This window comes from Meriones unguiculatus, chromosome 8, assembly GCF_030254825.1.
Source record: "Meriones unguiculatus strain TT.TT164.6M chromosome 8, Bangor_MerUng_6.1, whole genome shotgun sequence".
In the NCBI taxonomy this organism is placed as follows: Eukaryota; Metazoa; Chordata; class Mammalia; order Rodentia; family Muridae; genus Meriones; species Meriones unguiculatus.
The window spans coordinates 114581264-114598968 of NC_083356.1; the positions used below are offsets into that span (position 1 = coordinate 114581264).

The 17705-nt window shown below is 40.7% G+C and overlaps 1 protein-coding gene across 1 annotated transcript in view; it reads right to left on the reverse strand.

Moving 5' to 3' along the window:
* Nucleotides 1-4194: 4194 nt before the first annotated feature.
* Nucleotides 4195-17705, reverse strand: part of LOC132656058 (sperm protamine P1-like) — a 42757-nt gene continuing 29246 nt past the window's right edge. Inside the window, exon 5 of the mRNA XM_060390607.1 lies at nucleotides 4195-4282. Within this exon, the coding sequence (XP_060246590.1) occupies nucleotides 4254-4282 (29 nt within the window). The 3' untranslated portion in view covers nucleotides 4195-4253. The remainder of the gene's footprint in view (nucleotides 4283-17705) is intronic.

The following is a 17705-nucleotide window of genomic DNA, read 5'->3' on the forward strand; positions in this document are numbered from 1 at the left end:
TGTCCTTCATATTGTACACTTTTTCTTTTTTATATTTTATTTTTGCTTTTATTAATTACAATTTATTCACTTTGTATCTCAGCTGTAATTCCTTTCTTCTTCCCCTACCAATCCCACCCTCCCTCCCTCTTCTCCACCCATGCCCTTCCCCCAGGCCCCTGATAGGGGAGGTCCTTCTCCCCTTCCATCTGATCCTAGTCTATCAGATCTCATCAGGACTGGCTGCATTGTCTTCCTCCGTGGACTCTTAAGGCTGCATTCCCTGGGGGGGGGGGGGTGATCAAAGAGCAGGCCACTGAGTTCATGTCAGAGACAGTCTCTGTTCCCATTACTATGGAACCCACTTGAACACTGAACTGCCATGGGCTACGTCTGTGCAGACGTTCCAGGTTATCTCCATGAGTGGTCCTTGGTTGGAATATCAGTCTCAGAAAACACACCTGTATCCACATTTTTTGGTTCTGTTGCTCTCCTTGTGGAGCTCCTGTCCCCTCCAGGTTTTTCTCTCTCCCCCTTCTTTCATGAGATTCCCTGCACTCTACCCAAAGTTTGTCAATGAGTCTCAGCCTCTGCTTTGATGCCTTGCTGGGCAGAGTCTTTCAGAGGCCCTCTGTGGTAGGCTCCTGTCCTATTCGCTGTTTTCCCCTTCTCCTGATGTCCATCCTCTTTGCCCTTTGCCTTTCTGAATGGGGATTGAACATCTTATTGTTTTTTTGTTTTGTTTTGCTTTGTTTTGTTTTGTTTTGTTTTGTTTTAAAAAGGAAGGCACTCTGGGTTAAAGAGATGGCTTAGCAGTAAGGAGCACAGGCTCCCACAAAGAACACAGGTTCAGTTCTCAACACCCAACTTTAACCCCTGTCCTAGGGAATCCAATTTTTTCTTCGGGCTTCTGAAGTCAGCAGACAGGCATGTGCTTCACAGACCTGTATGTAGGCAAATCATGCATACTGACAAAGTAAGAATTTTCTCTAAAAAGACACATCAAAAGTTTGAAGCATCCTATACCCCTTGATTTCTTTTTGAGATTTTTTGTAACATGCATTGGTATTTTGCCTGCATGTGTGTCTGTGTAAGGGTGTCAGATTCCCTGGAACTGAAGCTACTGACAATTGTGAACTACCAGGTGGTGGCTGGGAATTGAACCCAGGTCCTCTGGAAGAGCAGCCAGTGCTCTTAACTGCTGAGCTATCTCTCTAGTCCTGACCCCTTACCTTAATTTTTGAAGCCCTAGTTCATCTTGAAATTCAAAAATTTGAAAACAGTTAAGGCAGGCATGTTTGCCCCTATATTCCCAACATTTGGAAGGCTAAGGCAGGACGGTAAGGAGCTAAAAGACCATCCCCAATTACGCAGTGAGCTCCAGGCCAGATTTAAAAGTCAGATGTTTGTATTTTTGCTTCAAGACAAAGGTGAACCTATATCTAACATGTGTCTTTTTATGTTTCAGGCACTGAAATACCCACAATTATGGATGACCCATTTATTATCCTACATTTGCCATCAAATTCTCTGTGACTAATTGTTCTATCCAAGTAGAAGTTGTATTGTATTTTTTCATATTTTAATTATCAATTAAATAGAAAAAAATAACACAAATATCAGAAGTTTCCAAGTAACTTTTTTTGTTACATGTAAGGTAAAAAAAAAAAAAAAAAGTCATCTGATAAATGCCTGTAATCTCTATAGTAAGGTGACTGAAGAGCTCAGGTTCATGCTTTTAAACTCCTCAACATCTCTCTGAAGACAATATTAACAACCATTTTTATACAGAAGGAAAGCCGAAGAACTAAAACATTATATAAGGAAGCTGGAAAGACTGCTCAGTGGCTAGGAGCACTCACCGCTATTTCTGAGGACCTGGGTTAAATTCCCAGCACTCACATGGGGGTCTCACATGGGTCCCTCCAATCCTGGGGCATCTAACACCCTCTTCCGGCCTTGGCAGATACCACAAGCATGTGGTACACACAACTACATGCAGGCAAAATACCCATACACACAAAATAAAAGTGAGAAAAGTTTGAAAAATGAAATAAATATTTCACAGGAAGTTATGCTACTACTATAGGATAGGATTGCCATCTCAGACCAGCACCGTTAATCTCCAAAGACATGCCCTGCCACAGCCCTGCCTATTTGTCGCTACGAGATTTGCCATTACAACAGGTGAGATGGAGCTAGCCTTCTTTTCTGTTCATGTAGTCCCAGGACATAGCTGGCTTGAGTGCAGATCTGCTCTGCAGAATGTCTCCGAACAGCTCTTCCTACAGACCTGGCTGTTATTGCCTTGACTCGATGCTCCAAGATACACAGACACTGCAGCCTTCACCTGAGGAAGCAGACCACCTCAAAGCAGGCAGAATGTCCTTTCAAAACTATCTTAGACCCTACCTATTGTTCAGATGTGGGTTTTTTTGTGGTATAAACTGCTAAGATGGGTCACTAAAATGCAGTACAAAAATTACCCACAAACATACAATCTCCCAAATGTTCCCCCAAGTTAATTCTGTATCTGCAATCTCAATGTGAACATCATACCATGCTGATGAAATGCTTTGATAACTAGTAAACACGCACCCTGGGAAGTTCTGCTTAAGCTGATTTTAAAGGACAAAATTTCATGGGGGAAATACATTTTGAAGGTCTGTCTCATTCCTGCTTCCCTCATCCTCTGGTGGCCTTTGTAATAAAGAAGAGGGGTGGGCCAAGAGAACTTATGGATTAATAGGGAACCGGGTGTTCTTTTGCCTTTTCTCCAGAGATTTATTCCCAAAAATTATCCCCCAAAATAAATGGCCTGGACTCACCTTGGGACCATCCTTTTGAATATAATAAGGAGGAACAGAACCTAGTAACCCCAAAGGCCTTCCCAGTTGTTCTCAAAGGCTTACCACACAGAGATATTTTATAACTCGGCATTATGTTATAATGAAATGTGACTAGGCTAAGCATGCCACCAACACGCCTGAGTTATTGTGGCTTTCCCAGCACTGTCACACTATGTCACATCTTATTACGACATGCATTGTTTCAGCCAGGCCAGACAAGTTTGTGAATACTATTAGTTATGTTGCCAAGAGCGGAACATAATTCCGAGTATCTCTGGGTGTTAATCAGCTATTCCTCATAAAGGGCATCTACAAATGTTCTAAATGATGATTCCTACTTCTCCAATTTTCAGGTCCTGCAGATACCCGCCTCCAAGCCTGTCCTGGAGATAAGGGTGTTTTGTAAAGGAGCTGACACTTGTCAATGTGGACCTGAAAGGCTGGTGACTGGAAATAGATCTGAGTAAATAGCTTATTGAATAATAGAACATTAAAAAAACAAGAACACTTTAATCCAAAGATTAGTACATTTCTCAACCCTCATCAGAAGAAAAAAATTGCAGTGGATGTTGATTAATGCATAGAAAAACAACTAGGCAATGTGCCAAGAATAAAAAGACTTCGGGGCGCTCATCCCTGAATGGGAAATGTATGTCCCCTACTTCCCCCTAAAGCTCAGAGATCACTGTGGAAGCATGGCAGATGGCCAGGGCAGCTGATGTCTGCAGCATTTGCGGCATGTGAGGGGGCCTTCCCACATACCCTCACAGCAGCTGGGGCCGCTTGCATAAAACCTGCCCAAGATCAAGCCAGTGAAACTCCACCGCGGATGGGGGAGGGGCTCACGAAGTCCCACCTCCAACTGAAGAGCTACTGGCAACTGGTGACTTCTTGGGGGGGAGGGAGGGAGGGAGGGGAGAGTCACTTTTACTCAAAGGTCTCCGAAAGACAACCACGCTCTGGCAGGAGACCCTGCATGCGTGCACATGCCGGCAGCACTAAGCGGGGGCCGGTGGGTTCTAAAAAGAACACGTGGAGTTCGGAAGGAAAAGTGGCGTGGGCAGGGGAGGAACAGGAAGGAGACACTGGGAACCCACTTAGACAAAGCAGTGGCGGAATGCTGGGTGAGCCGGCTTGTGAGGATCCTGTCAGCCCTTGATGCTTGCTGGGGCAGGTGTGACAGCGCCTCTGACATGAGAAAGAGCAAAGCGCGAATGTACTCCGCGATGGATACAGCTCTTCTCTAGAACTGATGCTCCTGGCAGGACTGCGTGAAGGGTATACATTTAAGAGCCCAGGAACCTTAAGGACTCTAACAAATGAAAATCCAAACGGACCACCCACATCATCAGATGTGCTACCCATTACCTGCTCAGCCACTGCACTCCATCACTTGCTGGCAAATTTGGGAACACTGGGACACACTCAGGATTTGTGAGAAGAATGCTGATGCTCTATCAAAAGAGAAAACATTGATCCCTTTGTCAGTATTTTTGCACGTTGAAATATTTGAATCTTGAAGGAAAGAGATAACTCATATTTCAAAGACTTCTAAGATATATCTATCAGTTTAATTTGACAAATTATTTGGAAATTAAGCATCTTAGCAAAGGCAAAAGAGCAATTCTTAATAGAATTATTCCTTTAAGCATAATAAGGCAAATAATTGAAGGCTTGTGCAGTCATTAGCTCTATTATCCACATGTGATACTCAAAACAATAAAGTTAATTACTCATTAATTCTGTGTGTCAGGCCCCTCCAGGTGATAATAATGGCTTAGTTAACTGTGTTAGATCTACACAGCCAAAGGCCTCACAGAAACTTTCAATAAAATGATGAAAAAGAAAGAAGTGATAACTGTAATGTAAGCCAAAGTGGTCCAGAAAACTCAGGGTTTTCCTGAGTCTGTCAGTATCTTTTCTATAAAAAAGAAGGCTCTGCTCTAATGGCCAAACAGTTGCTTTTGTAAGGAAGTTTGAATAGGAACAAAGAAATCACATACTACAAAAAAAAGTGTATCAGTGGACAACAGATTACTTTCTTCGTGATGGTTAAAGAGTGAACTCCTTTATTAGGCCAGCTCAGACAGATAACACCACTGTTTATTGTTGCTAAGAATCTTCTATGGTTTAGAACACTGGTCCTTTTTGAGGTTCAGTTTGATCATATAATTGACCTATATTTTAATTTCTTCTAGTTGGCTGACTCTTTTAGGCACACACAAACACAAAACAAACAAGAATTTTGTTCAGGAAAAAAACTCTTGAGGAAGTTTCTTATAAACTACAGTTGAGCTGTGGGAGAATCCATCAGTGCCCAAAGCTACTTGAGACAGCTCTGTGTGGTTGTGAACCCTTGAGACATAGCTCTGTCAAATGGACATATTTTATAATTATAAAATGCTCATCAAATTTCAAAGCCTATAAATAAAAGTGAGAATGCAAAACAAACTCATGAATAATTCATTGTTCTGAGTGCATGCTTAAATTCTAATTTCTAAATCCTGTTAAAATATTATTAGTTTAATTTTGTTTCCATTTACAGCTTTTAGATGTGAAAACCAGAAACAAATGAATCACATCGTGCAGCCAGCACGGTTTCCTAAGGTAGTGTTGGTTTAGGCCTTTGAATGGACCCAATGGCTAGAAATGATAGTAAAAATATTTCCACTAAAAAAGGAGGCCATGGATTTAAAAGAGAGCAATGTGAGGTGCATGAGAAGGCTTGGGGGGGATGGGAAGTAGTAATTATGCCATTATATTATAATCTCAAAAATAAAAATAATTTATAGAAAAAAATTTATTCACGTCCAGAAAACTGTAATATCGGAGAACTGGAATGAAAACTACTAACTCAATCGCTTGCTTGTGTCTTCTAAGAGACTTTTTCTTTCTTTCGCACCTCCATTATTTACTAGTAACTTCCTACATCCATTAATACGACTAAATTGCCTGGAAATAGGAGCTTGGCCAAGAGGAAAGAACGCAGGCAGCCATCCCCTGCAACACCAGGTCTCCTTGGTAACAGGTAAGGCAAGAAACAAGCCCTGAAAACACTCAGTGTCTGAAAAGAACTGAAATTTTCTTTTAGCAAATTATTCAAGAATAGAATCACATTCGTATTTTAAAGAACAGAATGGGGGAAAACTGACTTCCCTATGTCTGCAGTCTGAGAAAGTTTAGGAGCAAAACATTGCAAAGCAGATGAAAACAAATCAATGAGTCTCAATGAATGGCAGGCTGCATTGACTATATCTTTTCCAATTCAAGAAACTAAAGGAAAGGCTTCTTTCATGAATAAAGGACAGTAATCTATTCAAAGTTTAGAAGAAAAGCATTTCTATGAATGTACAAAAAAAAAGTGTGATTCCATCTTGTTTCCTAGACTCTTAGACGCAAGAATCACCTAAAGTGATGAGAAGGGACCCTGGTGAAATAAAAATAAAGTTGACAGATATGAAAAAGTCAGCAAGAGATGCAGAAACAATATAGTTAAATTATACTTGAGGCAATGGAATAGGTACCCAACATCAGAACAGACAGGAGGATTATGCAGAACAAGTATTCTCAGTTGGTAGCTCACAGGCCAACTGCGTGAGAGCCATTTCACTTTCCAAATACAGGTAACTGTTCTACCTTCTTAGAGGTTGTTGACATGGTGAGCCTGAAAATATGTGTTATACAAGCTTCTCAAAGTGAATTCACTGCACATGGAATAGCAATGTGAGAATAATTGCTGATATGAATCACAAAAGCCGTAAAGAGGAAAAGTGACAACCACAGAATATGAAAATACAAATTAGTAATCATATGTTTCTATGGAGAAGAAAGAATTAGAGGGTAAAAGAATTCTGAGAATGCTGAAAGTAAAAGGAGACAACATAGCTGCACAGAGAAATATGTATCTAGAATTCTGCAGAAAATAAGGGTGGGGACTGAGAGACATTCTTCCTAGGTAGACATGAACAAACCTCTGATCACCCCTGATACACACTAATGACAGACAATAACCGGCTGCTGCCCACGTCCAACATGGTGGGACAGTGAGTTTGCGGGGTGTTGCTTAAAGGAATGTGGGTACAGAGTTAGATGAACAGAGATGGTCCAAAGACAGTTGCATCCCCAAAGCCCACCCCAACATTGGAGACACCACAAAAGCTAGAAACCTGAAACATCCCGCACAGCCTGTGAGAGACCAAGAGCCTGGAGGGTGTCCTTCCCAGGTGGCTCAGTCGGCCTGAGCTTTTTCCAGCTGCTCTTCGTTTCTTCTAGGCCGTTTGGCAGGTCTGTTTTCTCCAGGTAGCTCTTTTCAGTAGTAACTCATTATAAGAAATAGAAACTACTATTGTCATTTTCAGCATCAAATAAACAAGAAATATAACATAATGAAGGAAAAGACTAAATTATTATTACTCTCTAGGGTTAATACCTAGAAAGTAAGTGAAGATAAATGGAGTCAGGAAAAGAATTCACTGTCATAATTCGTGAGGGGGGATTCATTATAAACATACATTTAAATATAAGGCAAACATGCTTTCTAATATTGGAAAGGATGGGTTTCAAATTGTCCCCTTTAGAATTACTACGGGAACTGATTTAAATGACTACTTCCATAACCCATGACAGATTTTCTGAGTTAAAGGTCTTAATTCTCAATCAGTAACCTACACGTCGGTAAAGCCCTCTCTCTAGTCCTGCACTTTTTCTTGTGCAACATAAAAGACTGAGAGACAAAGCTTTAGAACAATGCCCCAGGAGTTGACAAATCTTATATATATAATCATAGATAGATAGATAGATAGATATAGATAGATATAGATACGCTGAGTTTAGAAAATACAGCCACAAGCAGATTCAGCTGAACCCCCTATAAAACAATTAACATAGACAAGAAAGAGGACCATCACTTTCTCTCCCACAACATGTTTGTTATTTTATAACACTACAACAGTGTTTATAAAACAGGAAAGGGAAAGTGAGAACACAGGTTGTTTTGGTGAGATATTTATGCTAATATTTTCTCACATACAATCTTTTTTCTCTTTCCACACCAGCTATTTTACTATAACTAATATTTTTCTCCTAGCACATAAAGTATTTTTAATCCATATTTGTGTGTGTGTGTGTATGTGTGTGTGTGTGTGTGTGTGTGTGTGTGTGTGTGTTCATATCAAAGATCATCATTAAACTAGACATTTAAATCCTTGGCAGAAACTCCTAAAGTGGAGAGAATCCTTTACAGTCCTTTCTTAGCAACCACATAGGAGGCCCTGACCACTACAGATGCTGTGTGAGTGGACTGAAATTGCAGAGAGCTTATATGTCTTTATGACCAGTGAACCCTCACAGATGAGGGATAGAGTGCCCGTGTTTGTTTTCTAGCTTTCCTCTTCAGTGAATGGCTCTTGAGAAGTCATTCCAGTGCTTCCCAGGGTTCTCATCATTACAGGAGAACATATTGGAAGATCCGTTCAGATGAATTTAACATCTTGATGAATATTTTCAGATGACCAGTGGGAGAGAGGTTTACAACAATAGAGAGTTCTGTGGAAGTTTGCATGGCTCTAATAACGCAGACTGATGGATCTTGGGTTGGTATGCGCTCGCTCTTTTTGACCTTGGCTCTTTGTTACCTTTATTCTCCTTTGGGGGAATTCACCTTTTTAGCATGCTTTCAGCTTTGAAAGCTCTTGTATTGCCAACCTTCGTATTTTATACATAAGGAACATGTTTGGAGATGAGTGTGTGTGGCACACACTCATGAACTGTTTTCATTAACATGAGAAAGCAGCAGCCCTTCATGAGAATATTCAGCAATCACCTTGCTCGGACTGGTGACAGATAATAAAACCTCACTATGGCTGAAACTATTCTGCTTGAAACAGAAGGTGACTATTTGCTCTAGTAAAGAATGAAAACACAAACAGGACTAAAAATAAATAAAAAAGAAAGAAAGGAGAAATAAAATAAATGAGAGTGTGGAGCAGAAAGGAAGAAAGGTTGTTTCCTAATGTGCAATGGGGTTTCTAAAAAGAACCCCCAAATCTTCCTTAAAGTCTATAAAATTCACACAATTATCATTGCTATTAGGAAAAATAAAAATAAAAGCCTGAGAAGCCTGAAGCTTCGCACATGAATGATGAATGACAAGGCAATGTTCTCAAATGTAGGAACAGTCGGGGGTGGGGGCTTGAAGAAGTTGACGGCCAAGAATTTGCAGCAATTATGGGAAAACATGCTGGCCTTCAACTGGGAACCTTAAACCAAGGTTATAGCAATTTTCAAGAGGCAAGGGAGCTCATAATGACCTCTCACCCACTTCTGAAAATGTTAAAGATCAAACACTAACATGTCATTAGGAACCTGAAAATTTACATGTGGATGCAGAAGAAGTAATAGCCCCCCTGTCAAATTAAGGCTTCCATGGCAATAGAGAAATAGGAATGTATAGAATAAAACATCACCATGCCTTAAAACTGTGATCATAATTGGTTCTCTGAGAATGTGAACCCAGAGCAGTTACAACATAAAGCAATATGCTGAGTGTGTGATAAATGTGAGGCACAGGACATCTGCCGAGAAAACTCTTTGTACGATTTAGACAGACGCTCTTTACGTGGCAATGACACAAAAGCTACTTTTTAATTGCCCTTTAATATTTGCATATTTATCTGTCAGTTCAGGGGGTACCAGGCGCTCATGAGCTTCCTGTAGAGATTCTATTGCAGTCCCTAAAGACATTTAAGGATAAATAGCAACTGTTTGTTGTTTGTTTGTTTGTTTGTTTGTTTGTTCCAAAAACTCAGTAACTGAAGGAAAGACTTGGAAATCAGCAAGTTTAAAAAGAATGAACAACAACAACAGATATTTTTAATTGGCCGTAACACATATTTAGAGGCTAGAGCATCTTTGGCTCTCTCTTAAGTATGACGTCAACACCTAATAAGTCACATGCAGAAAACAAAAGCTATAATGCTTCAGAGAGCAGAAAGAGTGCCTTGAATTTAGTGGTCAGTAAAGCCTCACAGACTGGAATGAGGAGCCCACCAGGGTTCCAGCATGAGCATCAACCTGGAGGCTGGCAGGAGAGGGTGTGCTTGGCTCTGGGTGAAATACTAAAATGAGAAAATAAGTATAATATAATATAAATACTGAAGGAGAAAATGAGTATCAGAAGCCTGCTGTGCCAGACTCTACCTGTGAGACAGGACAGGTTGCCTGGCATCTTTAAATGTCTGTTTTTAGATTGTACACTGAACATTAATACCTTACCCAACTTTCTTCACAGGTGTTCTAGGGAAAGTGATTTCACGTATATGGAAGTGATGAAATCACTTCAAATTTTCATGCGAATATAACTTGATTTTCTGTTATTATTTTTGGCTACTAACCTACCTTGTTAAGGTTTATAATCTTTTGATTTATCAAAACAGGTTTTGTTGTGGTTTGTTTTAGATGCCATAAAACTGAGCTCTAATGGTTTTCGTCAGATGCTAGCCTGCATTTCACAGTATTAACTTCACTGCTGGAGCTTCCTTTCATCTGCATCCTGTTAGGGCTGATTCCCAACCTGCCTTCAGAGCTAGAGACTATGGGAAACAGGGTAGCCTTGAATGATTTAGTGAATGAAACCCTGAAGGCACTTTTGTAGTGATGGGGACACAGCCATGTCAAGGATGAAAATGCTTCAAATCCATGGGAAAATGCAAAACCTTCCCTGTATGGGTCAGGCTCAACATGTCAAAGTCTCCCTCTGGTCCAGGTCCAGGTGCTTATGAATGACTGAGTAACACATGCAAAAGGCAGAAAGCGCAGCTTCCTCCTCGCTGATGGCTACAGCCTGAGACTGCTGTGCAGGTGCCTCCTACAGGACTAACTCCTGTACCTGATCAGTGTGCTGAGATCCGGGACGCTGCTGCAGTACCTGGTACCACTCGATCAGAATGCTCAGCACCCATCTGGCCCAAGGTTCTCCCTTTGTCCATGAACCTGCTGTTTCTTCAGTGTCACTGTCCTGCCTTCACTCCTCACAGCCCCTCGTCAGGGTTCTAGACCCAAGCTGCTTAGAACACAAGAAACAGTTGCTCACTTGTGCCCCACTTGGCCAAAGGTTGGCACAAAACCTGCAAGCCCAATCCCATCTGATTCGAAAACCTTTAGACTGGGTGAGTGCCTGAATTTAGTTGCCAATTGCTTGGTAGTGCCGGGGATCATAAGCAGGGTCTTGTACATACCAGACAATCACTGTGCCAAAAGTACCACCACAGCCCCAACCCAAAGGACCTTCAGCATTTGCCAGAGTGGAAATAAGGAATAAAATGTAACAGATACTTGTATGTCAAGGAGTATTGATCCCTCAGGTATATTTACAGTGTGAGACTAGAAGCAATTGTTGGTTCTAATACTATTTACCATATACGTATTATCTCATGGAGAGTCAAGATAATCTCAATAGGCATTACCTAGCTTTTGGTATGCATTCTCTCTCCCTCTCTCTGGTTTTTATTTTGAGACAGGGTTTCTCTGTAGTATATGCCTAATCTTAAGACAGACTGAAAGAATAAATTTAAACTAAACAAAAATGGGAGAGAGAAATAATTTTAAATGAAAAGCAAAAGTAGACAAGCTAGTGGGGAAAACAACACTAAATAAAGTTTATGCAAGAAAACCATGCTTTCAGTTCTACATCTCTGTTAACAAAAAGCCCAAATTTCATCTGTGCATATTTTATAGCATCCTACAGAAAGAAGGAAATGCAATCTGTTCCACAACTTATACTTATAATCTTTAAAATGCCACTTTTTCACTTATTCAACAAATATTTGTTGAGTATGTGACAGGTAAAAGTGTAGTTTAAAGACGTGCCAGTGCAGTGGTGAACAAGATAGATAAGATTCCTGTCACTTGCAAGGAAGAAAGATAATGCGCACACATACACTCCATCATCAGAAAAAAAATGATGGAGGATAGTTGGTATGATATTCAGTAACTGAACTAGACAAAATAATTATTTGCAATCAGGCAGAGTGAGGCGTATCTTAGGAGGCAACTTTTGAACAAAGACAGGAATGAGGCTGATTTCACTGAGTTTGAGAGGCAGATGCTAAAGAGTTGAATCTGAACTAAGTACTGAAAAGATCTTTAAGCTTCTGTGTAGGGAAAAGTCTATGGACTGGCAAGAGAAAAGGGAAGGTGAGACAGGAATGTTTCTTGTGTAAGCGATTTCCTCTGAATTAAAATCTTCCCTCCTGGAGAAAGGAGAAGACTAGAGACTCAGGAGGAGGAGGAAGACAGGAAGGAAGGAAGGAAGGAAGGAAGGAAGGAAGGAAGGAAGGAAGGAAGGAAGGAAGGAAGGAAGGAAAGAGTGTGTACTCACCTCACCAGGCTTCTCCTCAGGATTGTACAAGTAGTAACCAAGTGTCAAGGGGGGTGGGGGACTTTGGAGCTTGCTGCAAGTTGAACAAGCAGCACCCTGGATGACTGAAACATCAACCATGCTGAGGTGTGACTTTCTGGTGTTCAGGTGGCTGAGATCTATCCATACCTCCGTAAATAACCTCTCCCAAGCTCCTGTCAACAACCCTGATGAACTCATCCATTCCGCAAGAGAGGCTTGGGTGGAACTGCTTCTTTGACCTGTCATTGGTGTCCTATATCAGGACCTTAGATGTTTGCTCTTGTCTTCCTTCCACGGTGGAAAATTACAGAAAACAACCTGGTGGCTTGGAAAAGGTGAGAGCAGCAGCTGTATTTGGCCTGTTTAAGGATCTGGCACAAGAAACTGATTATAGAATCTGAAGAAAACAGAGTACTTTGGGAAGACCCCTAATTTTTTTTATACCCCACCAAATCCAAGTAGTGTCGGTCCGATGTGCACAGGTTCTTGCATTTTTATTTTGAGCAAGTGAGTGAGGAGTCCATTTAACTAAAAAGAGAGTAAATGGAAAAAGCTGTTTGATGAAGCACAATCAAGTTACTGATTTTGGGATGTTTATCAGATAATCTGCCTGATAAACAAGTATCTGAAAAAAATACATGGATTCGTAAAATTGAAGAAAGAAGACATCAAAATATAACTGCCAATATTGCACACATAATATTTAATAGCCCATTAAATTTAAGATGTAAATGGACAAGATACCCGGGAAAGCAATTGGAAAGAAACCAAGAGTGAGTTCTAGGTAAGCCTTAACATACAAAGGTTTCAGATAACTAGCGTGAGAGGACCTCTGAAAGGCTCTGCCCTGCAGAGTATCAAAGAAGATGCTAAGAATTATGGGCAAACTTTGGGCAGAGTGCAAAAAATCTTACAAAAGAAGTGGGAAACAGTAAGATCTAGAGAGAACAGGAACTCCACAAGAAGAGCAACAGAACCAAAAAAACTGAGCACAAGGGTCTTTCCTGAGACTGATACTCCAACCAAGGACCACACATGGAGATAACCTAGGACCCCTGCACAGATGTAGCCCATGGAAGTTCAGTGTCCAAGTGGGTTCCATAGTGATAGGAACAGGGACTGTCTCTGACATGAACTGATTGGCCTGCTCTTTGATCACCTCTCCCTGAGGGGGGAACAGCCTTACCAGGCTACAGAAGATGACAATGCAGGGACTCCTGATGAGGCCTAATTGACTAGGATCAGAAGGAAGGAAAAGAAGACCTCCCCTATCAGTGGACTTGGGGAGGGCATTCGTGCAGAGGGGGAGGAAGGGAGGGATTAGGACAGGAGGAGGGAGGGAACCATGGGAGGGGGATACAAAGTGAATAAAGTGTAATTAATTAAGAATTTTAAAAAATCCAGAGGTTTGTAAGTAATATTCTCTTCCACCTACTCCAGAATGATAAATTGTTCTAATTTTTCCAAGACTAGAAAGTTTTTCACAATGAAGGACCCTGAGTGATAAGAATCCACTTGTCTTAGGCAAGCTGTGGTGAGTCAGCTGTGCTCACCAGCACCCATTCTTGTGATGGCTCATCATCACTGTCAACCTCAGTGCGGTTAGCATCACCGAGTGGTAGCAAGGCACACCTCCAGCTGTGCCTGTGTGGGGACTTCCGCACAGCGTCATCCTAGCAGAGAGACAATAGTATGAAGGCGGGCATCACCGTCCTCATGGGCTGGGAACCTGAAAAGAATAAAATGGGGAACAAAGATCTGCCCAAATGGATGGGAGCTCAAGTGACCATGGACCACGTCCTCTGAGAAGCCAAAATAAATCCTTCCCTCCGTTAAGATATGTGTGCCAGTAATTCTGATCATGTTACCACAAAAGTAGCCAGTTTAGTCCTCTAAGACTTCTCTAGTCCCTCATCTGCTCTAGACTCTACATCACCCAGGACTTCCATATTGCCCAAAAATTATCAGTTCTTAAAGAGTCTTCCCTTCTTGATCTAGAAATGCTTGTTTGCACTATTCACATAAGTGGGAAAAGAATCAAGGAAAATAAGCAGCTCTTTTATGACTTTTAACCACATTATACTTTTATGCTATTTTAATATATATTGCATTTTCTTTTTAAATTTTATTATTTTTTTATTAATTACAGTTTAAACACATTGTATTCAAAAGAAGGTTATAGATTAATTTAGAAAGTTACCAAAGTGGTTTCTCAGTTCAAAAATGATGTAAGTGACAGCATGACGATTTAATTTTCCATTACAATTTTCAGTGTGTAATTCTATATTTATTATAATCAAAATATTGTTTGTTTATGTCCTCAACTACAGTGGTGCTTGAGTAGAACACATTAAATTACATATTATTATATATTTCCCCATGTAACAGGCAATAATATTGACAATGTACTTGCTATGTTCCCTTTATTATCTTGAAATGAATTTCATAGATATCTGACAACCTAGACAGTAATATCAGAAATCAATATTATAAGAATAATAGGAGGTCAATCAAGGGTGGGTGTGTTAAGGACGAGGTTGATCATGGAAGCACAGTGTGTACGGCCACGAGATGTGAAGAGAATACCGTGTTAGGAAGAGCTCTATGAATGACCTCAGGGAGACAAATGTAGCCTGCAATAGCATCAGTCCAGACATCCACAGGGGAAGAAAGTAGACAATTAGAGAGACAGATAGATTCAGCAGCAGATATTGTCGGTGGACCACCAGGGTATTCTGGGATTTCTTAGCATTTATGGTACACAGCCTCCGGCTTCTTTACACTTCTGCTAATGAGACTTGGTAGCTGTCATGTCTTCTAAGCCAAACGTTTGAGCTATGCAGCCTGCGACTACACAGCACCAACAAATAGCCCATGCCCGTCCTGAATGGAGCAGAATTAGGAAGCCCCAGCTTCTTGCATCAAACCAGGAAAAGCTCATGTCTTAGTTTATACTCCAGAGCTTTTTTGCAGAATTAAGCTGAAAAGTTATCGTGCTTTGCCTAAATCTGTGTCCTTTTCCTTGACTCCTTCTCATTTCCATCTTGCTTCCCTCACTTTAGTTTAAAAGACCTTCCTTACAGAGATTTTTCTTTAAAAATCACTTGCTGCTGCATCTTTGTCTCCAAAAGCCTTCAGCTCAAGGCAGCATCCTTCCTAGAGTAGGCAGGCTACCCACAGGTCATCAGAAGCAGAATCTCCACATGGCTCTTCAAGCTGAGGTTCGCAAGTGTACCCATGTGCAAATAGGAGTACAGTGTTACCAGGCACAGGCGGAATTATCAGGAGCAACTTGAACTTCAGAGATGATAAATTATGAGATGTGGTAGAACTAATTTTTCCATAAATCTTACAAATACCTTGCCACAGTGACAAAAATTCTCAAAAATATCTGCCAGGAACTCTAGTACCAATTTCAAAAGGTGTCTTTCCCTTAATACGTTGTTTCTCAATATCATTCAATGATGTCATTGAGGATCAAATCACTATACAGGATGCCAAAACCACGTGGTCATATGTATGTTCATATTTCCCATATACAAACTTGCTTCGTTTAGAGAGAGTATCAAACAAAACAAAACAAAACAAAAACAGAGGGGCCTGTATCCATAAAGAAAAGATCATAAAATATTTCTTAAGTTTATGTTTCTAATAAAATTTAAGCACTGGTGAATTTGAAGAGATTTTATGTGGTTAGTTGTCAGCCAAAAAGAGTAACCTTTGTCAAGCATGAGTGAAGGGTGGTGCTGTAGGCTGTAAATGACAGAGATTATACAGGCAGGAAAATGACAACGCAGAGGTAGAAAGAATTAATGCATCTACTTGACTTGGGTTCTCCCTTCCCTAATATTCTAGGGGCAGAGTTTATATGAGTGTATGAAATACACTGGGCCCTTCTATTTCCATCCCAATTCCCCAAATTGTCACAGGTACAGAAGGTTTTCACAACCATTGTGTCATGCTGGGAAATGGATAGGATTTGCTTTCTCTTTCCAAGAGAAACTTATTAATCCCATGGGGAATGAGAAAGGATAAAATTAATAAGATTAATAAGATGAGTTATAGAAATACTGGGTACAAGTAATTTCATGAAGAACTCTGTCTAGCAACATCTTCAGAGTCAAGTCCCAGCAGCTATAACATGGAATTTTCCATCAGGGGATTCCTCCAACCTTAATACCAATTCTTAATCACTAACCTGGTAACGGGGGAAGCAGTTATTACAGTAACTAGAGCCATCAAATTATTTTCTTTCCATTATCTTCTAGCAAGGCATTTTCAATATCCTGAGTAGTAAATTATATGTGTAGGTCTGTCCTGCAAAGCTGAAACGAGGGTGTAAGCACCCTAGACCTTCTTCAAGGAGCATTCTATTGAAACTAGTACAGCCCACAGCAAAGAGAAGGGAGTCGATATTCTCCGTGGAATTAAGATTGTGTGGAGGAAAGCTGCTTCGTGTGGAATGGGCTGAGAAAAGGCTTATCAGTGAGGCTGTTTTCCCAAACAACTGAACAAAAGGAGGGCCTCTTCAGAACACCCTAAAAACAAAGATTGTTGTATGAGAAAAGTCAGTATTTGTAAAATTTATCTATCTATCTATCTATCTATCTATCTATCTATCTATTTATCTATCTATGTATTTATTTGTGTGTGTGTGTGTATGTGTGTGTGTGTGTTTTGCATGTGTAATTGTATGCCATGTGTGGGGGCACCTGAAGAGGACAGAACAAGTAGCTGGAATGCTTGAAGCTAGAGTAAGCACACATTGCTGAGCTGAACTCAGATCCTCTGTAAGAACACCAAGAGCTCTTAACCACCGAGCCATACCTCCAGTATTTGTAAGTCAGCTTCAGAGCCAAACAAACATGAGGGAGCAACAGTTATCAGAGGAAGATGAGCACACGTATTACTCTGTTACACTCCTTTTTTAAGCTACTTTTTTGGGGGGTTCCTTAAAGCCTCTCCTATCCAATCCCCCAACCCTAGATAAGTTAGTGGGAAAGGGGAAGCAGACCCCTTTACTTCTCCCAGATGTTTTAGGATTAATGAGTTGTTTTCAAGCTATACCAATCTCTGACAACAGCAAGCACAGCAAGACGAACAAGCAGCCTTCTTCCTCCTCCATCTGTCTCCTGGAAGCCCCTTTCTCTCTCTCTGGGCTCTGGTATTTATATACCTCAGAGTTCAAGACCACGCCCCTCTCCATGCTGCCCAAGGCAGGCCATTACCAGCTGGCAAAGACCACGCCCCATAGGAGTCAATTATCAACTGTGGACAAACTAAATCTCGACCTAAACTCCCACACTTGGGATTAAAACAAAAACATATTTATATAACATAACAGTTTTTAAAGAAATCAAAACTCCAAAATATACCCCCAAAATATACATGCTTACACATGTGCCCACACAGAGATGCTGTGTTTTCCTCATTCTTTGACAGAAGATCTGACAATGAAGATTGGATGGAGGGACAGAGAG